The sequence below is a fragment of the Enhydra lutris genome, unplaced genomic scaffold, assembly GCF_002288905.1.
Source record: "Enhydra lutris kenyoni isolate GAN:26980312 unplaced genomic scaffold, ASM228890v2 scaffoldscaffold18, whole genome shotgun sequence".
NCBI lineage: Eukaryota > Metazoa > Chordata > Mammalia > Carnivora > Mustelidae > Enhydra > Enhydra lutris.
The window spans coordinates 6,721,150-6,748,123 of NW_019154102.1; the positions used below are offsets into that span (position 1 = coordinate 6,721,150).

Consider the following 26,974-nt stretch of genomic DNA (forward strand, 5'->3'; position numbering starts at 1 on the left):
GAGAGTGTTCCCATGAGGCTAAACTGAGAGAAAACGGTTTTTCTCAAGGCTTAAGAGTCAATGAGGGTGGAAACGGGATGTCCCATTTACAGAGTTCTCAGGTCTTACTGAGAAGTCCTAGCTGTTGACTGTAGCCAGGGAAAGTTCATTGAGCAATGCAGAGAACTGTTCCTTTTTGCCTCTGTAGGCCTGGGAAAGACTGGAAAAAGCAGAACATGAGCGAGAACTGGCTCTGCGGAACGAGCTCATCAGACAGGAGAAACTGGAACAGCTCGCCCGCAGATTCGACCGCAAGGCAGCTATGAGGGAGACCTGGCTGAGCGAAAACCAGCGTCTGGTGTCTCAGGTCCTGCTCTAGACCTCGTTCGGGGACCCGCTCCCGGGGTCATCTAGAAATGTAGACCATCCTTGAGGGTCATAGGACAGCTGCTTATCAACACCCGCTGTTCTGAAGTAACTCGAGTCCTCTTGCTCACTTCCCATGAAGAGGATGTTTATCATTTCTGATGTACTTGGTCTTCTGTTTGTCTGACTTTTCATAAATTTGGAAGCAGCTCAAGCAGAGTTTGTTTAGAGCCAGTGAGTGAGTGTGAAGTGCTCACATTTATGTAATTTTAGACGTTTCTCTTACCTTTCATCTTTGACCATCTGATCCTCCAAGGCAGTTGGACTGGTCACAAAAGAAGTAAAAAGTGACTTTCCCTTCTCCTTGTGTTCACACAAACTGTTACCTGCTCCAGTCACACAAGTATAAGGTGCTGGATAGAAGCTTGCACCCCTCTATAAGACGAGTACTTGCTGATTTGCCTTGGGGAGGGCATCTGAGCTCTAGCGAGGAGTTTTAAGTGTCCTACAGAAGGCAGAGACCAGCAGCTGGCGGGGCTCAAGTCAATGTGGCTTTAGGACCACCATAGATTGTGTTGAGATTCAACCTTTGTCTCTTTGTTCTAGTTGGATGGCTTTTTTATTTTGTGTGTGTGTGTGTGTTTTTCCCCCCATTTCTCTGTAGGACAACTTTGGTTTTGACCTTCCTGCAGTTGAGGCCGCCACGAAAAAGCATGAGGCCATTGAGACAGACATTGCCGCATACGAGGAGCGTGTGCAGGCTGTGGTCGCCGTGGCCAGGGAGCTCGAGGCGGAGAACTACCATGACATCAAGCGCATCACAGCAAGGAAAGACAATGTCATCCGGCTCTGGGAGTACCTACTGGAATTGCTCAAGGCCCGGAGACAGCGTCTCGAGATGAACCTGGGGTTGCAAAAGATATTCCAGGAAATGCTCTACATTATGGACTGGATGGACGAAATGAAGGTAGAACTTGAGTGATAGGAGGCCAGAGCTGATCCAGTGGGACCTCTCTTTCCTCCTCCCTCACCCCCCGCTGACTGCACAGCATCCAGGGTGCCCTAACTGCCCACTCTGTAAAGTCAAAGGGGGCCATATTACCTGTGGGAAGATTGTTAGATCAGGAGTTAAATGAGATACAAGGTATAAAAAAGTTGTATTGAAAACCAGTTCCACAGCTAGAGATCTGCCGCAGTGATTTAAATTTAATTTAGATCTGTTCTACCATAGGGAATCAATCAAATTAAGATTTTCTGTGTTTTTAGCTCTTGAGGGTTGAACCAGCTTTCCATGTCATTGATCTGTGTGTGAGTGGCTCGTTGGGGGGGAACCCAGGAAGCTAATGTGGGCAGATGGGAGGAAAGGGGTAGGCAGTGTGGGTGGAGTGTGCGTCGGGAACCAGGGAACCCGTGTTCACATTGTCATTGCTGGATCCGTGCAGTCTCCTTGAGCCTCCTTTCTTCGTTTTTAATCTGGGTTCACTCTAACCACCTCCCTCATTCGGTTACAGCAAGGGTGAAGTGTGGTAATAGGTGTACGCATAGGATGGGACTGGCTGGAAATGGCTGCCAATGCCAGTTTGTGCTTCCCCTTCCTTAATTAAGAGCCCTGAGCATAGACTTCCAAGCTTTCCTTCTGCCCAGGAAGAGACCTGCCATTGTGCCAGATCTGTGCCCGTTTGTGTTCTCTGCTACAGGCGTTAGAATGCTCATCCATGTCAAATAGTCCCCCAGCTGGAAGGCGTTTAGCTCCGAAGCTGGAACAGAACAGGGTAGTTTGCAGACAGTGCAGTGAAGCCCCCTTTATCTCAGCGTGCTGCGTTCCCAAGCTTGACCTTCTGTGAGGAATTTCTTCCTGGGATATAAGCCCTCGTCTTTTGCTTAACCTCTTGAGCCATTCCTGGCAGAGGGATGGGGTCACCTCGTCCCATCAGTTTGCCCTCTTATTGTCCCAGTTTTATGATGTTCTCAAGTATGGTCTGTGTTGACCTTTCAAAGTAGAAATGTTCATAAAATCTAGCAGCGAGGCGCTTTTCATTTTATAAATCATGTTGTACATTAAAGTTCAGATTCTGGGCCAGAGACTTCCCTCAGAAGTAGGAGTGAAGTACACATTCCATCTGGAGAGGAAGTCAGATGAGGCCCTCAAATTGGGTTGATGGAAGGAAGAAAAGAAAGTGTTAGTGTACTCCCTCCTAAGCAGAAAGCCACCTGACACTGTTTTTACTTGGTTAGAGATGTGGTTTATAAGCTTTCAACTAGATTCTTCTCCCATTGACAAGGTGAGTATTACCGAGGCACACCATTAAGCTTTTACCTGAGGAAAACATCCACAGAGGGGGTCAGCAACTTCTGGGAGATTTCTTTTAACTTTGAAATAACTACAGCGTTTCTCTCTTCTCTTCTGAAATATCGTTGCTGTGGCGGTTTCTTCTTCCAGCCCCAGTTTACACTTCCTGCTGGTTCCCCATTCGTTTTTTTTCTATTTTGTTCTTAGTGTATTTTTGACCTGCTTATTCCAGGGTAGATGATCTTCAGTTTATTGTGTCTCTCCTGATGCAGGCTTTCAGGTTTGTTTTTGGTTTTGTTCTGATTTGCTTGTCGTTCTGCTCCCCTAGAGATGCAGGGAGGGTGGCTGGCTGAAGAGGGTGCGTCGTGGTTGCTGGCTCTCAGCTTGTCCACAGAGTACGAGACACTGAAGTCGATTTGCTTGTCGTTCTGCTCCCCTAGAGATGCAGGGATGGTGGCTGGCTGAAGAGGGTGTGTCGTGGTTGCTGGCTCTCAGCTTGTCCACAGAGTACGAGACACTGAAGTCAAGGTTGTCTGCACAGATGGGCCCTCTGTTTTCTCTGGTGCACAGGTGCTATTACTGTCTCAAGACTATGGCAAACACTTGCTTGGCGTGGAAGACCTGTTACAGAAGCACGCCCTGGTTGAAGCGGACATTGGCATCCAGGCAGAGCGTGTGAGAGGTGTCAATGCTTCTGCCCAGAAGTTTGCAACAGACGGGGAAGGTAAGGATGGACTGTGGCAAGCCTTACTTCGCCACCACCATAGCCATCTCTGTAGAAGTAGCTAAGTTGTCTGTGCCATTGGGGTTTTTGACATTGCTGTGCCATTGTAGGTTCCCAGTGGATTTGTCGTGGGTACATGAGATGCAGGAGGGTAGCCTTCTGGATACTTAACTCTGTCAGCTTTTCTGAAGTGGACATGTATTTCCATTAAATACTCCAGTACTGCTTGGTTTTGAGTGGCGGTATTCAGCAGTCAGACTTTGCCTAGACCACACTCGATGCATACCAGAACCCTGGTGTGGCTGCTCAAACATCTCATGGCGTTCACTTCTGGTTGTACATTTCTTTGTTTAAAGGATCTTTGGAAGGATTTGGCTGTGTTTTTTATATTTGAGAAATAGTTAAATGCAGCTGACCTTTTTCTTATGATTTATGTGCTTTTTTTTGGTTCATGAATGGTCACTTTGCCCTTGGGTCAAAAAATGACACTTACCATGGCCACCTACCTCCAGGCAAGGCCCTGGGAGGTTCTCCATTGCGTTATCACATGGCTCTGCACTGAGAGTGGAGCTGGTAATCTAGTGGTGAGAAAATGGGCATAACTCACTACTTGCAAACGGGCAGGGGCCTGTGCTTTAACTATCCAACTTCCACATTCCTTCCGTGCATTAAATAGGTTACAAGCCCTGCGACCCTCAGGTGATCCGCGACCGTGTGGCCCACATGGAATTCTGTTATCAAGAACTCTGCCAGCTGGCAGCTGAGCGCCGTGCCCGTCTGGAAGAGTCCCGCCGCCTCTGGAAGTTCTTCTGGGAGATGGCGGAAGAGGAGGGCTGGATACGGGAGAAGGAGAAGATCCTGTCCTCTGACGATTACGGGAAGGACCTGACCAGTGTCATGCGGCTGCTCAGCAAGCACCGGGCGTTCGAGGATGAGATGAGTGGCCGCAGTGGCCACTTCGAGCAAGCCATCAAAGAAGGTGAAGACATGATCGCGGAGGAGCACTTCGGGTCAGAGAAGATCCGAGAGAGGATCCAGTACATCCGGGAGCAGTGGGCCAACCTGGAGCAGCTCTCGGCCATTCGCAAGAAGCGCCTGGAGGAGGCCTCGCTCCTGCACCAGTTCCAGGCGGATGCCGACGACATCGACGCTTGGATGCTGGACATCCTCAAGATTGTCTCCAGCAACGATGTGGGCCACGACGAGTACTCCACACAGTCTCTGGTCAAGAAGCACAAGGACGTGGCGGAGGAGATCGCCAACTATAGGCCCACCATCGACACGCTGCACGAGCAGGCCGGTGCCCTGCCCCAGGAGCACGCCGAGTCTCCGGACGTGAGGGGCAGGCTGTCAGGCATTGAGGAGCGGTACAAGGAGGTGGCCGAGCTGACACGGTTGAGGAAGCAGGCGCTGCAGGACACTCTGGCCTTGTACAAGATGTTCAGTGAGGCTGACGCCTGTGAGCTCTGGATCGACGAGAAGGAGCAGTGGCTCAACAACATGCAGATCCCAGAGAAGCTGGAGGACCTGGAGGTCATCCAGCACAGGTGAGTGGGAACGCTGTCCTTGCTACAGGGCCACCAGCATCCCCTCGTTACCACCCAGGACCCAGCAGCTGAGTACCCTGTTGAATTGCTTTCCAGATTCGAGAGCCTTGAACCGGAAATGAACAACCAGGCTTCCCGGGTTGCTGTGGTGAACCAGATTGCACGGCAGCTCATGCACAGTGGCCACCCAAGTGAGAAGGAAATCAAAGCCCAGCAGGACAAACTCAACACGAGGTGAGCGTGCAGTCTGTGCCAGACTGGCTCCCTGTGTGCTGGACCAGGGAGGGCGAGGTCACTGGCGAGCCTTGCTGTCAGGAATTTCCCAGACGGGGTCACTGATAAGATGGCCCTGATGTCACAGCATTGGCATCTGCCTTTCAACACACCCTGGTTTTGCAAGAAGTGTCCTTTAGGGTGATGTCATTCAAGGCAGCCTGGCACCTGCCTGTCCCCACATCAGAAGTTAAGGTTTTAGTGTGAGACCTGTGCCCAGCGTGGAGGACCAGGGCATCATGGTGACACTGCTATTGTCTCTTCTGAGATGATTTCTGGAACAGAATTTTAGCATATTTTAGAGGTACTTAGCGAGTAGAAGTCCTGGTTATCAAGTTAGACCTTTGTCCTGATGTTATCTTTCTGTTGAATAAACACATTTGAATAGGTTGTGGTAGCCTTGGTTCTGAAGGGGACTGTCAGGCATGTTTGGGTTTGGGAAATGTTCATTAGGTGCAGTTCAGAAATAAGTAAAAAGCGTGTAAGCAGAAATGGAGTTACAGAAAGTAACTGACTGTGGGGTACAGATGTGCTGTCCACCCTGGAACTCCTTGAACAAGTGCCTCTTCGTGTCAGGCTTTTTCCAGATTATGTCACATCTTTGAGTTGTTTCGATAATTTGGTGTACATGTACTGAGTGAGATGATTTTCCAAAAAGCATTTGTTGTCATAGCATAGGGGGAGAGAAAAAAATGATAGCTTTGACCTTGACTGTTAATGTCACCATGGAGCCATGAGCTGTCAGCCCGTCTCTGACACGGTTCTCTCTGTGCCCTTGTGCCCACAGGTGGAGTCAGTTCCGAGAGCTGGTGGACAGGAAGAAGGACGCTCTTCTCTCTGCCCTGAGCATACAGAACTACCACCTTGAGTGCAATGAAACCAAATCCTGGATTCGAGAGAAGACCAAGGTCATCGAGTCCACCCAGGACCTGGGCAACGACCTGGCCGGCGTCATGGCCCTGCAGCGCAAGTTGACCGGCATGGAGCGGGACCTGGTGGCCATCGAGGCAAAGCTGAGCGACCTGCAGAAAGAGGCCGAGAAACTCGAGTCCGAGCACCCCGACCAGGCTCAGGCCATCCTGTCTCGGCTGGCCGAGATCAGCGACGTGTGGGAGGAGATGAAGACCACCCTGAAAAACCGCGAGGCCTCTCTGGGAGAGGCCAGCAAGCTGCAGCAGTTTCTGCGGGACCTGGACGACTTCCAGTCCTGGCTCTCCCGGACCCAGACGGCCATCGCCTCTGAGGACATGCCCAACACCCTGACCGAGGCAGAGAAGCTCCTTACACAGCACGAGAACATCAAAAACGAGATTGACAACTACGAGGAGGACTACCAGAAGATGAGGGACATGGGCGAGATGGTCACCCAGGGACAGACCGACGCCCAGTACATGTTTCTGCGGCAGCGGCTGCAGGCCCTGGACACTGGGTGGAATGAGCTCCACAAAATGTGGGAGAACAGACAGAATCTCCTCTCCCAGTCACATGCCTACCAGCAGTTTCTTAGGGACACGAAGCAGGCTGAGGCCTTCCTTAACAACCAGGTACTGCTCCTCAAGTGCCTTTGCTTCCTTCCTGGTAGAGCAGGTCCTGCTTGCCCTTTGAAACTTTCTAGCCAGGCTGCTGGTCCAGAGCAATCCTGTGTGAAAACAGGATAATTGAGGTGCTTTACACCCCAGACTTCCAAGGCATTGAAACCCATCCCAGAGTAGGGGATGGGAGCTGAAGGTTCCTGTGGGAGTGTCTTGCCCTGCACAGTAGCATTCTGTTTCAGCCGCTTTCGAGGCTCTCTTATGTTCATAGCATGTCCTCATAGTATTGCATTAGATTGGCAATATTCTGTAAGGCAGTAATCCAGTTTGATGAATCGACAAGTGCAGTGAGGGGGTTTTTTTGTTTGTTTGTTATTTGTTTGTGTTTTCCTTTTCTTTTTTCTTTCTTTCTGTTTTTTTTTTGATGGGGGAACTAAGTGGCTCTTTCTTGCTCTCGAAGAGTCAGGACTTCTCTCAATGACACAAGGCAAAAACTAGAGAAAGAAAATGGCTGAAGATGGTGGCCAATAATCAGGGTTGTTCATTTCTTTTCAAGAGAGAGTTTGAAGAGTATGTTGTCACTGGGGGTGGGCACATGAGGGGACCCTGGTGGCTGATGCATAAAGCACTGCTTGGTTTCCTCACGTACTTTGGGAAAAAATTTAGCCATTGAACCACTGAAGGAAATTTCATTCCTTATGGGGTCTCACTAGTTTTTTTTTTTTTCCCTCTGAACCTTTTGTTTTCTCTGATTCAGTAGATTAAGTATAGTGGAGCAAGTGTTATAAAGTATGTGTTGAATGGAAACTTAGGACTAGGAAAGAGTGCTTTCGTTATTCTGAAAACGAGTTGTATTTCATGGTGTTTCATCCTGCTGTGATTTTGGTTCTCTCTCTTGGAAAAAGGAGTATGTTTTGGCCCACACTGAAATGCCCACCACCTTGGAAGGAGCTGAAGCAGCTATTAAAAAACAAGAGGACTTCATGACCACCATGGACGCCAATGAGGAGAAGATCAATGCTGTTGTGGAGACGGGCCGGAGGCTGGTGAGCGATGGGAACATCAACTCAGATCGCATTCAGGAGAAGGTGGACTCCATCGATGACAGGTATGGCACCCGGGGGCTCCTGAGGGAGTCTGGCACCCTGAGACTCCCAAGCCTTTGAAGATTTAGTCCCAAGTCGTTGGGACTGTGGGTATAACTTTCCCAGTGGGCAGGGTCTGGACAGGTGGTAAAATTTAAATCACTTGGCAACGCATGGTTGCCTAGAAATGTGGTTGTCATGGTCAGGCATGTAGAGGTGTCCACCAAAGAAAAGAAACCCTGAGAAGCCAAGCCAATACCTAATCAAAGCTTTGTAAGAGCCGTGATGCCAGTTAGCGATCGGGTATAAGCTGTGCCCTGTGAGAGTTGATGTGTGTGTAGCCTATCACATGATGGGCCCCAGGAGCCATGCTCCCTAGCTGAGCCCACATTTACCTTCATGCGAACTAGACTTCTCCGAAGTCTTCCAGGAGTGAGTAGGGAGGGACGCCAAGGTTTGCTTGTCCTAAGTACATAACGGAGCCACAAAGGAATATTATCAGGCCCTTCTCAGAAAATTGGCTTGGATAATGCCCTAATAGGATTTTTTTATGGTGAGGGAGAAACCCCTTTCCTCTTCTGCCAAGGCATCTCCAAGATTTGATACTCTTCTTTTATTTTTGTTTACTCATTTATTTGCAGTTAGGATTTTTCTCCCTGACTGAAGGCCATTGTATTCTGTTTGTAACTAAAGTGGGAGATCAGGGCAGATCAAGGTTTGGATGCACCAGGAGAGGCTGGTCTGATCTGACCAGTTGCATCCGGTTTAGCCTATCTGGGTCAGTCTCTGGCCTCTGTTCCCCCCGATCTTCTGTGGTCCAGTTTGGGCAGGATTTAAGGGCTCATTGTGAAACTGATGTAATTGAGAAACAGGCTTCCATTCTGGCTTTCAAGTGCCGTGGAAAGGAAGAACTTGCTGAGAATGTTTCCTTGCATATCATACCCAAGAGGGTCTCGTGGGACCCTAGGCCATATGAACTTTTTATGCTATGGAGTGAAATGGGGAGTTACTCCTCCCTCTGAAGACTGTTTGGCTATAGCACTTCCAAGTCTGTCTTTTTCACTGATTCAGAACCTCAACCATGTCTTGGAAGGGTGCTCCTATGGAATAGGGCATAACATATATTATCATTTTGTATCTGTTGCTCTTCAGACAACTGCAAAAGAAGGGGAAAAAACCACTAAACCCTTGAGTGAGTGTAAAAAACAAAGATTAGGCAGGGTATTGTTAACTTAGAGAAAAAGAATTTCCTTTCTTCCTAATGTTAAATCTCAAGTTATTTTGTGGTGGATGCATCCAGCTGGTTTCCTGAGGGCGGACTTGGCAGTTAGGGACACGTGCTTCTAGGCAGGCGTGCAGCCGCCTTGAGCTTTTCTGCGTGTGTTTGTACATCCCCTGGTCCTGCAGCTGTGAGGGGTTTTGGGAAGCAGGTGATATTGTCAAGACTGGAGACTCCCGGATAGGAGAGAGCATTTCAGCAGCCCTCAGTTGTGGTTTAACCTTCCTTTTGCCCTTGACTCAGAGTCAGGGCTCCTGGGGTTCCAGAGCCTCCTTAGGATTTCTGTCTTAAGATGAAATGGATCATACTGTCCATAAACAGAAGAAAGAAGGGGGGTGGGGAGGAGGGCTTTGCTTTTCAGGACAACTGCATTTTCCTCAGTTGTGTTCACTGAATTCTGGTTTCACTTTCATATCCACCAGAAGTCTCACAATCAGAAACTCACCCCAGAGGAATCTTGTCCATTATCAAAATACACAAATATGTGAGTTCTAGGTGCTGTGGGGGCACAAGCTGAGTAAATCTTTGAATCTTCAGGTCTAACCCCCTGTCCAGAAACATTGTGATGCTCTTATAAAGCTGTTTTCATAAAACACAGAATCATTATAATGTGCTTATGTTCTGGAAATCTTGTTGATGACCACTGAGTTTGTTGAAATGAAAAAATACTAGAACAAAGACCCTGGCTCTTGACAGATGGGGGTGGGGTGCGAGTGACCTTTAAAGTGCTCATGCCTGGGTGGAAAGGAGCCTGCTGTCCAAGCCCGCCCCAGGGGGTGCAAATGAGTAAGCTTTCTGGCTCATAGGGAGTTCCAGCTCCATATAGTCCTGGGAGAGCAAGGAGCCAGGATCCGGCTTCGTAAGGCTAGACCCTGTCTCACCCGGGGAAAAGGCTTTTGTATTATCCATCTGTTTCGCTCAGGCACCTGTGATGCTTTACTTTTTTACAAGAACCAGAGCTAGATCTGCCTCAGAGGATGAAGGAGCTTCTCAGTCTTACTGTAGGGGTAGAAGGTGAGAAATGGAAATAAAGCAACAGATTTAACCTTGCCCCAAACAAAGAGCACCCTTAGGACTGTAGGAAACTATAGCCAAGTTTTAGAAGGTCCTTCCCAATAATTAAATCCACGATCCAACTTGAAAGTCCTTCCTCAAATGCCATTGGTTGCTGCTGGTGAACAGTGAAGCCACACTCGCTCTTTTCTGAGTCAGCAACAGGTGTCATGCTGCCACTGTAGCTGTTTTTCATTCCACAGAGCGTACCCCTCAGACGTCATCATCATGACCTCTTAGAGATCTGTGTGATTTGGACACGGGGCGTGTGATTTGGACACGGGGCCCCAAGTCACCATTCAGGCTTTCCTTTCTTCCTGGTCCCCCTAGAATTGAGAGACTGCCCGGCCAGAAATCTCTTGGGCATGTCTGAGACTTGAATATACATTCAGCTACAGAATCCAGCTCCATTCAGGATTCTGTCTGGTTGTGTTTATGTGTGGTAAGACTTCTTGGACAGTGTTTGAATTATTTTGATTTCCACCATTGCCCTGAGCTTCAAGGGTGCATGTCCTGTTGTGGCTGTCAGTTTCTGATTCCTCCTCACCTTCGGAGCACTTGGCTGTGGCACCGTGGAAGAGACCTGAGTCTCTTATTCAAGACCTTTGACCAAAGGCAGAACCTCCTGCGTTTTTGTGCCTGACTCCAAATTACCTTCCGCCTAAAGATGGGCTTTATCTTCTTATAACCCCCTACAAACAGTGACTGGAATTTGAGGTTTGGGAACTTAAACTTTTTTTGGACATTCCTTCCCCACCCATATTTTTAGACAGTAATTCCTTTAGCCCAAATTCACCAGCAGTATTTAAGTTTTTTTCAAATTTTTGGTATCTGAGAAAGAATATCAAAGTAAAGAGGCTTTGGCCTTTATTTTTTATTGTTATAAAAGAAATAGAATGTTAAAATGTGGGGGCAGAAGCCTTTCATCTTATCCCTGGCACGTTTTAGTTTCTGCTTTCTGATTTGTGCCTTGGGGTTTTATACCACTGAACATGCATATACTCTTGTCATTTAACATTATTTACGAAATACTTTTCTATTTTTGTGTCTTACCTAAGTGATATAAAAGTACTAAGGCCCCTTTTCTTGAAGCTATGAAACCCCTTTCAACTAAAATCAGAAGTCATTTTGCATATCTGGCATATAGCTGGCGGTATTGTTTCCACTCATATTATTCCAGTTGCCCTGTAGTCACTGGCACCCTGTAGGAGCAGAGAGCATTCCCCTCCGGTTCCCTGGGCAGATGTTCCCGGGTGGATGATGGCTGCTGTGTTGCCATGGTCAGTTGTTTCTCCAGCATTCCCTGAGGGCCTGTGTTGCCCACAGCATCTCTGTAAGGTCGTTCTTGATCCTCTGAGGAAGGTTCTTTTTTTTTTTTTTTTTTTTTTTTTTAAATTTTTTGTATTTTTATTAACATATAATGTATTATTAGTCCCAGGGGTACAGGTCTGTGATTCACCAGGTTTATACACTTCACAGCACTCACCATAGCACATATCCTCCCCATAATCCAACCACCATCTTTTTAGTCCCCTCCCCCCGGCAACCCTCAGTTTGTATTGTAAGATTACGTCTCTTATGGTTTGTCTCCCTCCCGATCCCATCTTGTTTCATTTATTCCTTTCCTACCCCTCAAACCCTCCACGTTGCCTCTCAACTTCCGAGGAAGGTTCTTAAAAATCCGTCAGCAGCCAGTGTTCCCTGAGCTGCTCGTGGCATCATGGAGAATCGAAGTTGTATTCTTCCTTATCCCTCCATGGGGACCCCACAAGAGAGACCTTGCCTGGGCACATGCAGCAGGAAATTGCTTGGAGACTCAGAATGAAAACCCAACCTTTTCACCTGCCCCAGTTAACAGTCCTCACTTAGGTGGCTGGCTGGCTGGCTGGCTTAGGTTCCTTGGGAATATGGGAGAGGCTGCGTTGGGGCAGTGCTGTGTGGCTCTCAGTGCGGCGTAGTCCCTCCCCAGTGCAGAATAACTGCGTCAAGGCCATCCTTCTCACGACTCTCCCGGCGCTCCCGTAGCTGGTCTTTATTGTCTCTGGGGGAGAACCTATGCCACTGGGTGCAGGAAGGAAGTTTGCTCTGGAGTTCTGGTACCACAGTGGTGTGTGCAGAGAAGCCCTGTGTCCAGCATTTGAGCTGGGGAGCCACCACCCCATTTCCCTTGTCACTCCCCAAGCTTAGCAGCTCCTACCAGTTTTTAGGAATTTTTGCTTAAGGTTTTGTGCTTCAGCTTCATTCAACCTTGATTACCTTTATCCATTAATAGAGAGTGGGATCTAGTAGGTAGTGAATCTCACAGGTCTCAAAATTTTCATTCTTGGTTCACTGTTGTTTGAGGGGAGTTTTTCTCAAGGTGGGAAATACTTATCTAGGAGACATTAATTTAAAGCCAGTTATATGGTTATCTGTATTTTCTTAGCCATAAATTGTTACCCCAGTTTCTTGAAAATGAGTTTCACATTCTCCTGCAGTGCTGCCTATGGGGACTTGTGCACAGCAGGTGCTCAGGTTTTCTCCCCTAGCACCAGATTAGGAAGCACTGGATTTATATGGCTTATTGGAGGTCATCCTCTGCCTGTTTTGTGGCTTAGACAAGTGTTTTGGTCTCTCATACTCTGGCTAACTCATTTGGAGGATGCTAAATTCTCTTGCTTTTCTTGCCTTTTTGACATAATGCAAACTGTACAGGTAAACTGCTTTTATCCTGTGTAGAAACCCAGGGAAGACACTGAGTTGTAAATCCAGTCTTGGAAGATTCTGTGTTTCCTTTTTTAAAACTTATATTTTATTATTGTTAAAACAGACATCGGAAGAATCGTGAGGCAGCCAGTGAGCTTCTGATGAGATTGAAGGACAACAGGGATCTTCAGAAATTCCTGCAAGATTGTCAGGAGGTATGTCTCCCCTCAGCTCCTCTCCCTTCTTTCCTTCTAAGGAGAACGAGAGCATTTGGCAGAAGAGCCCTTGGGATCATAAAATTACTTGAGGCCCAGAAATTCATTTCTGGCTGAGCCAGTATGGTAGCTTGTCAGCTCTCTAGCCTGCAGGCTACCACTCAGAGTAAATAGACTCTTCTAATCTAGAAGAGTCTGGAATTCTGTCCGTTATGGTGCACCCTAACGATATGTGGCTATTTCATTTTAAATTAATTAAAATTAAATAGAATTCAGAATATAGTGCTTCCATCATACTGGGCGTATTTTAAGTGCTCAATAGCCAACTGTGATTAGCAGCTGCCATATTGGACAATGCAGATCTAGAACATTTCTGTTGTCAAAGACAGTGTGACACCCTAGAATGTTTAATCTAAATGCACTTAATACCATGTTGTAAGTAAGAAGGAAAGACCTAAGAGGAACAGGAACGGACTACCCAGGTAAGAAGCAAAGATTTTAAAAATACAGTCTGAGTTTCTTACTCACTGAAGACCTTGAAATACCCATCTTTCAGGTTCCATGCACATGTGTCTAACATGCCAAGAGCAACAATTCTGATTTCAGACTCCCAAGTTTTTTTGTTTTTTTGTTTTTTTAAATTTTTTTTTTTAGATTTTTATTTTATTTTATTTGACAGATAGAGATCACAAGTAGGCAGAGAGGCAGGCAGAGAGAGAGAGAGGAGGAAGCAGGCTCCCTGCCGAGCAGAGAGCCTGATGCGGGGCTCGATCCCAGAATCCTGGGATCATGACCTGAGCCGAAGGCAGAGGCTTTAATCCACTGAGCCACCCAGGTGCCCCCAGACTCCCAAGTTTTAACATGTGGTATTAATCTGATGATTCTCATACTATTTCTTGCTCCCCTGATACATGCATGAACAAACTTGGAAAACTAAAGTTAGCCAGAAAAATGCAGTCCCTCTGCAAGCTAGTTGGAGAGAAGCATCTGGCTGTCTTCACATGTTCGTGACTTCATGAGCGCATCGCATTTTTCTGTCTGCCAGAGAAAAACAGCAAGACGTTGTCTCTGGTTTCTTGGGTTAAATCCCCTCAGAGGCAGAAACGGGATGAAGAATATCCAAATGAAGCTGCATGGACCTTGGGGGAGGGGCCTTGGTGGGTGTGGGGACAGGATTAGGTTGTGTGCGAAGAACATGACTGAAATCACAACACCTTGCCTGCACACACATGGCTGCATGTTAGAAGAAATGTAGCCCTAACAGAATTCATGTTAGATCGTGTGTGACAAGTGATCCTTCATGTCCATTCATCTGCTCTCTTACTGTGAATCTTGCAGTATGCCTCAGCAGCTAAAGCTTCAGAAGGAAAGTCCATGAGCTCTGTAGGTTGGGGTCTATCAGCTTCCTGTGCCATGCTGATGAATCTAGATCAGTGGGGGATTTGCCTGGAGCCAGACAGGCTGCAGACTGGAGTGCCTCTTCATGTGACACTGAACATTAATAACCCATTTGGATAGGATGCTCATTTAAAGAGGTATTCAAGGGGCGCCTGGGTGGCTCAGTGGGTTAAGCCTCTGCCTTTGGCTCAGGTCATGATCTCAGGATCCTGGGATCGAGCCCCACATCGGGCTTTTTGCTCAGCAGGGAGCCTGCTCCCCCACCCCTGCCTGTTTCTCTGCCTACTTGTGATCTCTCTCTCTGTGAAATAAATAAAAAATTTTTTTAAAAAGTCTTTAAAAAAAAAATATTTGTGTCCCCCAGGCAGAATATAGAGGAGAGTGATGGGATCTGAAGTTAGCTGTGTAGGGTTGCATATTGTTCCCCAGTGAATACCTAGTGACTCTTTAGTCCTGAAGGAGATTCAGGAGCTATTTGCAGCCTGGGCTTTGCCTTTGACACACTGGATCTCCCAGTATAGCCCCTTGTTGGTTCCCTTTTGTAGTACCACAGATGACTCATTTTAACCTCAGGCCATCCTGAGGGAAGGACAGAGTCAAGAGGATTCCACACTCGTGCTAAAAAGGCAAGTTGAATGACTTGAAATTCATGGAACTCAGCATGGTAAAACCTAGGCTAAATTTGGGGAAAAGAATGCCAGAAAATGAGCAGGAGATGAGGAGACTAGAGGAACCCTTGAGAGAAACCCAGTTGTAGTTTTCCTGTTTTTCATTTACATATGTGTGGATTCCTAAGTAGAAATGTGTGGGGAGGGGCCCCTGGGTGGCTCAGTGGGTTAAGCCTCTGTCTTTGGCTGAGGTCATGATCCCAGGGTCCTGGGATCGAGCTCCAAATCAGGCTCTCTCCTTGTCGGGGAGCCTGCTTCCCTTCCTCTCTCTGCCTGCCTCTCTGCCTACTTGTGATTTCTATCTGTCGAATAAATAAAATCTTTATTTAAAAAAAAAAAAGAAATGTATGGGAAAAAGTAAGTGGATTTAAATTGATTTAAAAAAAGTAAGTGGGGGCACCTGGGTGGCTCAGTGGGTTAAAGCCTCTGCCTTTGGCTCAGGTCATGATCCCAAGGTCCTGGGATCGAGCCCCACATCGGGCTCTCTGCTCAGCAAGAAGCCTGCTTCCCCCCCTCTCTCTGCCTGTCTCTCTGCCTACTTGTGATCTCTGTCTGTCAAATAAATAAATAAAATTAAAAAAAAAATAAAAATAAAAATAAAAAAAAAATAAAAAAAGTAAGTGGATTTAAATCCTTCATAGCGGAATCAGAGGAAATCGTTTTACTATGTCATTAGATCTTCGTTACTACTTGTTCCAAATTAGCACCCTTGTTTTTAAGGAGTTCAGTCCCTACCATGCACCAGTGACTTTTGGGCTTGCCTTGAGGACTCGGTCCTGCCATGATTTCCCCTCAAATGTGCAGAAAGGTTTTAGCTGGCCTGGTACATCTTGGGAATGACGTGCAGGTCTCTGTGACTGCTCTGCCAAGTGTTCCTGGTTTAGCCTTTCTTTTCTTGACATTAAAAGTTAGTACAACTATAGGGTCTGCTGGGGGGGGTGCTGTCTCTCCCACATCAGCATGTAGAGCTTTTGTGGAGTGATGGGATGTAGGTCAGGTTTGGAGGCTCCAGACCCTTGGTATGGAAGTGTGAGCAAAGGGGAGGTAATGTGGTAGTCTCTGGCTGTGAGCTCTACATCATTCAGCCTCATCAAAATATATACACTTTTTAAGCATGATTTCAGCTCAGGTCATGATTTCAAGGTCATGAGACTGTGTCCCCAGTCGGGCTCCACACTGGGCACAGATTCTGCTTAAGATTCTCTCTTTCGGGGTGCCTGGGTGGCTCAGTGGGTTAAATCCTCTGCCTTCAGCTCAGGTCATGATCCCAGAGTCCTGGGATTGAGTCCCGTATCGGGCTCTCTTCTCGGCGCGGGGGCCTGCTTCTCTCTCTCTCTGCCTGCCTCTCTGCCTACTTGTGATCTCTGTCTGTCAAATAAATAAATAAAATCTTACAAAAAAAAGAGTCTCCCTCTCATTCTGCTCCTCCTTCCCCCACCCACTCTTTGTCTAAAAAAAATTAAATTAAGAAGTACCTTATAAGCCAGGATCTCTGAGAGTGGAGTTTGTGTATGGACCAGCTTTGCATTTGAAAATCTACCTGTTACGTTTTGAGGAACTTCAGAGCACCCAGAGGTCAGATTTAGGACCATTGCTGGCTGTGAGTATTGTCCAGAGTTGGGAGGGAATCCAAGTTGTCTCTGCAGTCCCTTCCCCTTGGATGCCTTGGCTAGAGCAGACACAGGTTGTGAGATCTGCCTTTGGTGCCACTCCCGGTAACCACTGCCTGGATGGGGACATTTACTGCAGAGGCCCCCCCTATTCCCAGTTGTAGATGGGTATAAAAAGCACATCATGGGGGCGCCTGGGTGGCTCAGTGGGTTAAAGCCTCTGCCTTCGGCTCAGGTCATGATCCCAGAGTCCTGGGATCGAGCCCCGCATAGGGCTCTCTGCTCAGCAGGGAGCCTGCTTCCTCCTCTCTCTCTCTGTCTGCCTCCCTGCCTACTTGTGGTCTCTGTCTGTCAAATAAATAAATAAAATCTTAAAAAAAAAAAGCACATCATGGTTTTGGTAGTGGTATTTCAATGTGAATTCCTGAAAAGTGATTTAGAAGTTATTGCTTTTCTGTTTTATTCCCTCACACTATAAGGAAACTGCACTCAGAAACTGAAGGGGTTTTTTAGAAGGGCAGTATAACTAGACTTGGGCGGCACAAGGGATAGCGAATTCCACTGCTTTGCTCTGAGCTTGAGTCAGTGATCAAAGCATTTTTCCTATCCTTTTCCAATCTGCACAATATTCTTTTCTGCAGAGAATGAGTATATTCTTAAATGACCTTTGCAAATGCCCATGAATAATAACTGTGGTTCAGACAGCAGACTGCTGATGTAAGGCTGATGAACTAGCAAGTTCCGTCGCTCCATTTCATTGTGCTGTAGCGCAGGGTGCTTTATCTGTAGGACGATGTGTTCAGCAAACAGCAGAATTATTTATAAGCCTCTGATTTTTATGTAGCTCTTTTTTTTTTTAATCTCTCTGGGTAGGTGGTTATGAATAGCAAAAATATGTGAATGTCCTTTGCACTTTGGATAAATGCCTTCTGTCGTGTTTAATCTGTGTGTCTGTGGAAAACGGGGGAAGCTTTACCATTTGGCTTCCTTTTAACCTCTTTCCCCCTTGGACTGGATGAATGGCCATAGTAATTCAGATTTTAGCTACCCAGATAACTAGGAAAAAAATAATTCTTTTAAAGTAGGAAATTTAGTGTCTCAACTGTTATGTAACTAATCTCTGGTCCTAGCTTACAAAGGACTGTATAAGATTTACTGATTTGTCACCTCAATAAAGAATGACAACAGAGATCTCACTACCTTTTGCTTTACACCCTCACCCCCTCCTGTGTGGTGGGTGAATATGCTGAGAAAGGTAGACATGGTGCTTGGGGATTTGCCCATATTCGGAGCCAGAGACGCTCCCGTGACCTGCATCACCCTCCTTGACATCGTTTTCAAAGAATAGACTTTGTTTTGTTTAAACAAATTTATGGGGAAGCCTTTCCTAGCAGCAGCCCCAAGTGTGAGTGAATGGCCTTGAAAATGTTGGTCCTGTGAGGGAAGGTTCTCTTGTTTCTCTGTGCCATTTCTTTTTTTTTTTTTTTTAAGATTTTATTTATTTATTTGACAGAGAGAGATCACAAGTAGGTAGAGAGGCAGGCAGAGGAGGGTGAGAAGCAGGCTCCCCGCTGAGCAGAGCCCGATGCGGGGCTCGATCCCAGGACCCTGAGATCATGACCTGAGCCGAAGGCAGAGGCTTTAAAACACTGAGCCACCCAGGCGCCCCCTCTGTGCCATTTCTAAACGTTGGAGATTGGACCGTGGAGGGTTTGGGGTGCAAATTTGTTATGGCAGTGACTGGTGTAAAAAGTGGGCTTCTCGTGGTCACACTGGAGAAAGGGACTTGGTCTCTGAAGACCTTTGATTCGGGGCTGATCGTGCATTCCTCCGTGTATCTTTCTCTTAGGGGAGAAACAAAAAGCTCTTCCCGGGTTAGTACTGTGTACAGGGTAGGAATTAGGACCTGGCATGGCCAACTATAGGCAGTAAGGAGCCGAGTGAATTGGGATGAAAGCCAGCAAGGGAAGTGTGTCCAGGGCCCGGGGCTGGGCTGACTCCCACCCTCGGCCTCATGAGAGAACTCCCTTCTCAGATCTGTCAGCAGCTGGCATGCTTTGTGAGCCTTTGCAGAGTTTAGATCCAAGGAGACATGTTGGGTCTCAAAATCAGGTCCTGGTGAGTGTTCTTGGTCTGAATGGAAGGCTCTTTAGAGAAGTAGAGGCTATAGAAAAAGAGGTGAAGGTGACTCAGATTTTGAAGGAAACTTAAAAGAGGCATCGTTGTTGCCTTACCCCTACAGTGAGCAAGTTATTTATGCTTTGTAGCATTCCCATAGATACGCTGGGAAGGGAAGGGGGAGGGATAACAGAGTGGGGGTTTTGTGTTTGGTCTTTTTTATATATAATAGAAAAACTTAAAGAATAAAAAGATTACGGGACAGAGTAAAAGGCAGTTATATCATGATTAACATGGTATAGCTGGCAAAAGTGTTTGGAAGAGAAAGAAGATTGTGACTTGGACTGGTTAAAGCAGAATTTTAAATGCAAGCCCCTGGGGGGAGGGCTGGTTGCGTGTGCCAAACACTTTGAAAGCTGGCTCGGAGAGCTTTTGTACTTCTGGATTTAATGTTAGATACATACTTTGGAGCAAGGCTCAGGTACGTCTCCACACAATGGAGATAACCTGTCATGACGGGTCAGAGTTGTAAAGTAAATATTTCGTTGTCTGTTGACATGGAAACGTGCAGTATGCATTGTACAACATAACACCACTCTTCCCAGGCAGAAAAAAGGCTGATGTCTGTGATCACAATCTCTGAAAACATTCTGATTTTTGTTTTTCCTAGCTATCTCTCTGGATCAATGAAAAGATGCTCACCGCCCAGGACATGTCTTATGATGAAGCCAGAAATCTACACAGTAAATGGTTAAAACATCAAGCATTTATGGCAGAACTTGCATCCAACAAAGAATGGCTTGACAAAATTGAGAAGGTGAGAAATTAATGTGTTTGATGAGGCTCCTGTTTCTGTGGTGTGGCCATAGCATGAAAGTGACCCTGGTGGAAGTGAGCTCCTCTATATAGCACAGTCTCTTGCATTTTGAGTCCTGTCTGATCCCATGCAGGAGTGTTAACATAGTGAGGAGCAGTCCCTCTCCCACTTAAGGATTCCTGACTTTGACCGGGGAGAAGGGAGAAAAGCTGAAACCCAACCAGGTATGGTGCGAAAGGCTTGATTTGTCTTTTAGTGAGTACTGGTCGTTCGGTTTCTGTTTTGTTTCTCACCTCCTGTGGGGGATGTGCTGTTAGCCGCCTGGACAGAGTCCCCACTATCTTGATCCTGTCATGTTTCCTGGACTGTAAGAGACTGATGATTTGCACAGAATTTAGAAATACTACGTTTATTTTAAGTTTTCTCAATTTTTGGGGGGGGGGCGGCGACCAGGCACTATAATAACTTAAAATGTGTTATTTTGGCACAGGGAGATTCTGTGCAGCATAACTGAACATGAAAGTGAAGTTTCCCACGTCCCCTCTTCTCTTTCTCAGACTTTATATTGTTTCAGACTTTTTAAGATTTTATTTATTTGAGAGAGCTCACAAGGATGGGGAGCGACAGAGGGAGAGGGAGGAGACTCCCTGCCGAACAGGGAGCCCAATGCAGGACTCAGTCCCAGGACTCTGGGATCATAACTGGAGCTAAAGGCAGCCACTGAGGTGCCCCTTGTTTCAGACTCTTAATGGTTAAAGTAACATGTTAGGGGCTTAGGGGGCCAAGTGGAGAAGATGAAATCTGACGTCATGAGCACTTCCCTGCTGCCCCAGATGAAACTGTTTCATCATGCCACATGATGCTGGACTCTTGAAAGCCATGTCGTGTACATAGACTAGGCCCTTGTCCATTTTAGTCAGTGGTAGCCTATGTGGAAAGGCTCTGTATGTTGAATGAATAGGTAGATCCCAGCTTAAATACCTTAAGGTTAATTTTCACAGTGACCTTTGTTCCCTAGCAAACTGTATTTATTTATGTTTTCCAGGAAGGGATGCAGCTCATTTCAGAAAAGCCCGAGACGGAAGCTGTGGTAAAAGAGAAACTCACTGGTTTACATAACATGTGGGAAGTCCTTGAATCCACCACCCAGACCAAGGCCCAGCGGCTCTTTGATGCAAACAAGGCTGAACTTTTTACCCAGAGCTGTGCAGATCTGGACAAATGGCTGCATGGCCTGGAAAGTCAGATTCAGTCTGATGACTATGGCAAAGACCTGACCAGCGTCAACATCCTGCTTAAAAAGCAACAGGCAAGTGGACAAGGCGGCCACATACTTGGGCCTTTTTCTGGTTTGTTGACATCGTCTTCATTGTCTTAAGTTGCCCACCATGTTTTCAACCACCTGTCTTCTGTGTGGAGAGTGTGTTTGTCCTGACAGCAACATGGGACATTGCTAGAATCAACTGGAAAGACATAATATTAGAAGTTTTGGGTGTCTATGGGAGAACTTTCTTTTATTGTCATCATCTTAGTTGATAGATACCATTAACAGCTGAGTAAATACTCACTTCGTTCATTTCTGCAGTTTACACGAGGGAAAGTAATCAGGTTGGCATACTTTGCTGCGTAATGTCTAGTAGGTACATGTTATCTTTGTTGGTCAGGGTACTTTTTAGATAATAAAAGAAATTTATTTACTTGTTTTGGGGACATCATGGTAGAGCATCCTAAAGGCAAGTGAATTTACTTCAGATTTCGAGAAAACAGCTTCCACGAAGTTGAGAAAGCAGGGTGGTGGCAGAATCTCCAGTGGCTTCCCTGGCTGGGTTTGCGATGTGTGGCCAAGTCCCGGCCCCACAGTTGTGCTTAGAACCACTCACTGTGGAAGCGTCTTGGCCAAGTGCTGAGGCCCTTTTCTTCAAAGTGATACCCACCATTTTGCTAAGTGGTATGGTTACTTGACTACATTACTATGCATTAAGGAGTTTTGTTCTCGTGGCTGTTTACTTCCCTACATAAGAAAGGAGTCCATTTATTCCTAGATATGACCTCCTGTTTCTCAGCCATCAGTACGTGCTGTTGCCAGTGTGATGTTTCCTGAGTGAGGAACCCCCTCCCCAGTTTCACTTTCACTCATTTTCCTCCTGTAAATAAGCAATTAGCATGTTTTCACCTCATTATCTGGTATTAAAAAATAATTTAGGCTTCTAATTGAAGAAATTGAGAGAAGGTGGGAACATTAACTATTTTCTTTGCCTAAAAGAACTGGAACTTGAAGATGTTACTTTTTTCCTGATGGTAATATAATATGGCTTTCCAACATTGTTATGGATTCTAAACAAGCAGATGAAGACTGTCCTTCCCCTGTAATTAATTCTGGTTTCTCTTGTTACTTTCTTTTTTTTTTTTTTTTGGGGAGAGAGAGCAAGCACAGGCAGACAGAATGGCAGGCAGAGGCAGAGGGAGAAGCAGGCTCCCTGATGAGCAAGGAGCCCGATGCGGGACTCGATCCCAGGACGCCGGGATCATGACCTGAGCCGAAGGCAGCTGCTTAACCAACTGAGCCACCCAGGCGTCCCTCTCTTGTTACTTTCTAAGTTCCTGAATGAACCTGAATATTGTTTCTAGTTTAAAAATCCTAGAAAAGGGGATGCCTGGGTGGCTCATTCAGTGAAGCATCTGAGTCTTGATTTCAGGGTCGGGAGTTCAAGCCCTGTGTTGGGTACCACACGAAGCGTGGAGCCTACTTAAAAAGAAAAAGAAAGTCCGGGAAAGGGATTAATTGGTAGTTTGATAGTTGTTAAGAATCCTTTCTGAGACTCTCCATTATATAAATTTAGACTCAGTCTTCCATTTTGGCCAGTGCCCAAAACATTTTATAGGATTGTGTGTTGCCCATGTCTCTGGTGTGACAAACTTGATGTTTTCTCCCCTCAGATGCTGGAGAACCAAATGGAGGTGCGGAAGAAGGAGATTGAGGAGCTCCAGAGCCAGGCCCAGGCCCTGAGTCAGGAGGGGAAGAGCACTGACGAGGTAGACAGCAAGCGCCTCACCGTGCAGACCAAGTTCATGGAACTGCTGGAGCCCTTGAATGAGAGAAAGCATAACCTGCTGGCCTCCAAAGAGATCCATCAGTTCAACAGGGACGTGGAGGACGAGATTGTAAGTAGATCTTCACCGCACAAGGGGCCTTTCCATAGGCTTTCTCCCTTTCCCGGCCTTCAGCTGTGTGCTCACTTCTTCATTAGACTCACTTTGTGCTGCATTGGTGAGCGGGACTGTCGAAACCCATGCTTTTATGTATTTACACAAAATGCAACTCCATTGTTTTCTTTGATTTTCTAAAGATGTTCTAGGGTTTTAATGCCCCTAGAATAGTAGTTTCAAAAATAAATTAAGAGTGAGAACTCACAGTGAGTCCAGCAGTAAGGATGAAGTATGGTCTAAAAGACTAGCCCTTGCCTTGTAATGGGGGAGAAGGTCCGGCTCCTCAGTCAGCCCTTGGCAGTGGGATCACACACACCTTCTCTCCTGGCTGGCCACCCTGCTGATCCTCTGTTGCACTTGTTTGCATCATACGTTTGTTCTTTTTGAGCAGTCCTGACCACCTCAGTTTACAATTCTTTCCAGCTGTGGGTTGGAGAGAGGATGCCTTTGGCAACTTCCACTGATCACGGCCACAACCTCCAGACTGTGCAGCTATTAATAAAGAAAAACCAGGTAAGCATTTCTGCTTCGGCTAGCTCAGTCTGATGAATAATTGCTCCAGATGACAGGGCAGAGAACGTGAGAGAGCCCTGTTTCCCCCACTCCCACAGACCCTCCAGAAAGAGATCCAGGGACACCAGCCTCGCATCGATGACATCTTTGAGAGGAGCCAAAATATTGTCACCGACAGCAGCAGCCTCAATGCCGAGGCCATCCGGCGAAGGCTCGCTGACCTCAAGGAGCTGTGGGGCCTCCTCATCGAGGAGACCGAGAAGCGCCACAGGCGGCTTGAGGAGGCACACAGGGCCCAGCAGTACTACTTTGATGCAGCCGAGGCTGAGGCCTGGATGAGCGAGCAGGAGCTGTACATGATGTCTGAGGAGAAGGCCAAGGTGAGAGAGGTTTCCAGCCCTGCCCCAGAAAGCCTCAGACTCCCAACCCGAGCTTATTTTCTGTTGGTGGCTGCGTCTTCGTGAAACATTTCATCATTGCCTTCAAGTGTTATGGGGCACACCATGGTGGCTTGAGGTGACTGGAGTCTGTAGCTGTTTCCCCCAACACAGAAGCTTCCTGTCTGAGCTCTCCCTGTATGTCATTAAGACCAGGTTTATCCTTTTTTTTTTTTTTTTTTTTTTTTAAAATTTTTTTTTTTTTTTTTTTGACAGAAAGAGAGCACAAGTAGACGGGGTGGGGGTGGGGGAAGCAGGCTCCCCACCGAAGCAGAGAGCCTGATGCGGGACTCAATCCCAGGACCCTGGGACTACCACTTGAGCCGAAGGCAGCGGCCCAACCCACTGAGCCACCCATGCGCACCCCCCCTTTTTTTTAATAGTTATTTGCCAGAGTCCTTTTTGCTCTCTTTAGTTAATAGAGTTACCTAAACTTCATAAGATGTTTTTGAGACCCTTTAAAAGTCCTTAGGGTTGCAGAATGCTGTCATCTCCGTATGTGTTAGACTCTGAGGAGCCTCAGCCAGCCAGGGCACACTTGATTTCCCAGGCTTTAGCCTGTACCTCAGAGGCATCTCATTCCGCACAATCCTTGTGTTCCTCTTGCTCAGGGCCTCCCACGTTAACCCTCCTGAAAGGCTTCAGTGTTGCACTGCCCATATCACACTTGTGGTTTTGTTCTTTCTGACAATCCTTCCACCCATCATGAAATCAGCTGGTCCTGCTTGATGATGGTGTTGGGTCAGAGGGGACGACTGTGGTTGTGACCTTCCCCCTCTTTGCAGGATGAGCAGAGTGCTGTCTCCATGTTAAAGAAGCACCAGATTCTGGAACAAGCCGTGGAGGACTATGCAGAGACCGTACATCAGCTCTCCAAGACCAGCCGGGCCCTGGTGGCTGACAGCCATCCTGAAAGGTGAGTAATATTCACGATGAGACTGGCCTCTCACTTCCTCCCAGTGTGTGAGGGTCTGTTCCTCTGACCCATGCAAACAAAAATGGCAGCATCCATCTCGAGTAACTGGTGATGTAGATCTTCGGGAAGTGTCTGTAAAATAGACCCAGTAAGCCTGTGCTGAAAAGGAGGGGTGAACTCTTACATTAGGAAATTGCTCTTGTGGGTTAAATATCTCTTATGAGCCAAGGCCCTCTTGAAAAATGGTGTTAGTGAGAAGTACAGATTGACTTGCACAGAGACGGGTTATCAAAACCTGTCCTTGGGTTGAAAGTCATCCAGTTTTTAGTTAAGTGAGGATTAGTTTTAGGAGGAGTGGTAGGCAAGGATGCATAGACCTATAAAATAGTAGGAGCAAGAGGATAGCAGTTCCTTGCATATCAAGTCCATGGAGCACCTTGGGAATAAAGAAGAGGAGGGGTGTGTGTTTGGTACTTCCCCACCTTATACAACGCTCACATATTAGTTAAGCCTAAGGCAGTTACCTTAGGCTTGCTGTATAACTGCCTTTTATAACTCAGGAAAAGAATCGGCTTTGTGCATCAACCAAAGGCAAGTTGAAGATGCAGTCAGTGGCCATGTTGGTGTAGGGGGTCCTTCATGTATTCATGATAGGATTCCCGGGAAAGTGAGAAGTCCTTGTCTCTTTGGTTTCCTGTTATAAGACAGTCCTGGGGAGAAGTGGAAGGAGGGGTTGCAGCACTCCCAGGACCCGCTTGACAGGAGTGGCGGGAAAGAGCACACACCCCAGAGGAGGTGGAGATGTGTGCCAGACAGGGATAGCATTTGTCCTTTCGACCTCATGGCTCTGGAAAATGGAAGATGACTCCTGGGTTTCGCATTAACTTTTAACGTCAAAGGAAATCCTGACTTCCAGAGCCAGCAGTGCAGAGAATTGGGGTTTCTCCTCCCTCCTTCCGTCACCACAGTCAGGATGGCCTTCAGCCTTAATGATTGTGTTCTGTTTACATGTTGGCTCTAAAATTACTCAAGGTCAAATTCCAGAGTTTTATTTTTTAGGCTAAATAGGTGAGCTGGAAGTTTCCTTCAAGAAATTTTATGTAACATGCTCTCTTAGCATTTCCACCTCATTTGTTTTTACCCTGAAGAAAATGTGGCATTTAAGGTCCTCTTCCTGCCGCCCCTCCCCACCTCTCCCCCTGTTGTAGTGAGCGCATCAGCATGCGGCAGTCCAAGGTGGATAAGCTGTATGCTGGCCTGAAAGACCTCGCCGAGGAGCGGAGGGGCAAGCTGGATGAGAGGCACAGGCTCTTCCAGCTCAACCGGGAGGTGGATGACCTGGAGCAGTGGATCGCTGAGAGAGAGGTGGTCGCAGGGTCGCACGAGCTGGGGCAGGACTACGAGCACGTCACGGCAAGTACTGCAGGCCAGGCTGGGGCGGCCGTGTGGTGTGCACTGTGCACGGACTGCCGCGTGACTCCTGATCTGTGAGCACATCTCACGCCCTGGACTCACGTGGTCATGGGGTTTGGTTTCAGTTCAGCTCTTTCATCACCGGGCAACTTTGACTTAGGTTGTTTAACCTCTCTGTGCCCTTTGCCCCAGTAGTGAAAGGAGACGGAGCCAGGCAGGGCTTTGCTCTGCGACAGAGAGCAAGAAGGAAGCCTGATTGATTTTTTAGAGCTAAAACTGTTAGGTCACACATACCACTTGTTTCTTTCCAGAGGACGTTCATGCAGTCAAGAAACAAAATGTTCACGGTAGTCTCACTGATTTTTTTTTTTTTTTTTTTTTTTTTTAAACACTCCTCTCCATTTCAGATGTTACAAGAACGATTCCGGGAATTTGCCCGAGACACTGGGAACATTGGGCAGGAACGCGTGGACACGGTCAATCACATGGCCGATGAACTCATCAACTCTGGGCATTCAGATGCTGCCACCATCGCTGAGTGGAAGGATGGGCTCAACGAAGCCTGGGCTGACCTCCTGGAGCTCATTGACACGAGAACACAGATTCTCGCCGCCTCCTATGAACTGCACAAGTTTTACCATGACGCCAAGGAGATCTTTGGGCGCATCCAGGACAAACACAAGAAACTCCCCGAGGAGCTTGGGAGAGATCAGAACACAGTGGAGACCTTACAGAGAATGCACACCACATTCGAGCATGACATCCAGGCTCTGGGCACTCAGGTGGGTCAGGGAGCTGACCCGTGGGGCAAGGAGCATCTTTGGGGATCTCTGAGGGTCTCTCTCTGTT

At 47.1% G+C, this 26,974-nt stretch overlaps 1 protein-coding gene across 3 annotated transcripts in view; it reads left to right on the plus strand.

Moving 5' to 3' along the window:
- Positions 1 to 26,974, plus strand: part of LOC111147902 (spectrin beta, non-erythrocytic 1) — a 197,217-nt gene that overhangs the window by 146,101 nt on the left and 24,142 nt on the right. For all 3 annotated transcript variants that reach the window (XM_022504166.1, XM_022504167.1, XM_022504169.1), the window contains 16 exons: positions 188 to 346; positions 1,010 to 1,312; positions 3,206 to 3,359; positions 4,036 to 4,906; positions 5,003 to 5,140; positions 5,967 to 6,723; positions 7,617 to 7,819; positions 12,938 to 13,028; positions 19,493 to 19,639; positions 20,685 to 20,948; positions 22,577 to 22,801; positions 23,270 to 23,359; positions 23,458 to 23,739; positions 24,582 to 24,712; positions 25,921 to 26,125; positions 26,533 to 26,907. In XM_022504166.1, the coding sequence (XP_022359874.1) occupies positions 188 to 346; positions 1,010 to 1,312; positions 3,206 to 3,359; positions 4,036 to 4,906; positions 5,003 to 5,140; positions 5,967 to 6,723; positions 7,617 to 7,819; positions 12,938 to 13,028; positions 19,493 to 19,639; positions 20,685 to 20,948; positions 22,577 to 22,801; positions 23,270 to 23,359; positions 23,458 to 23,739; positions 24,582 to 24,712; positions 25,921 to 26,125; positions 26,533 to 26,907 (4,395 nt within the window). The remainder of the gene's footprint in view (positions 1 to 187; positions 347 to 1,009; positions 1,313 to 3,205; positions 3,360 to 4,035; positions 4,907 to 5,002; positions 5,141 to 5,966; positions 6,724 to 7,616; positions 7,820 to 12,937; positions 13,029 to 19,492; positions 19,640 to 20,684; positions 20,949 to 22,576; positions 22,802 to 23,269; positions 23,360 to 23,457; positions 23,740 to 24,581; positions 24,713 to 25,920; positions 26,126 to 26,532; positions 26,908 to 26,974) is intronic.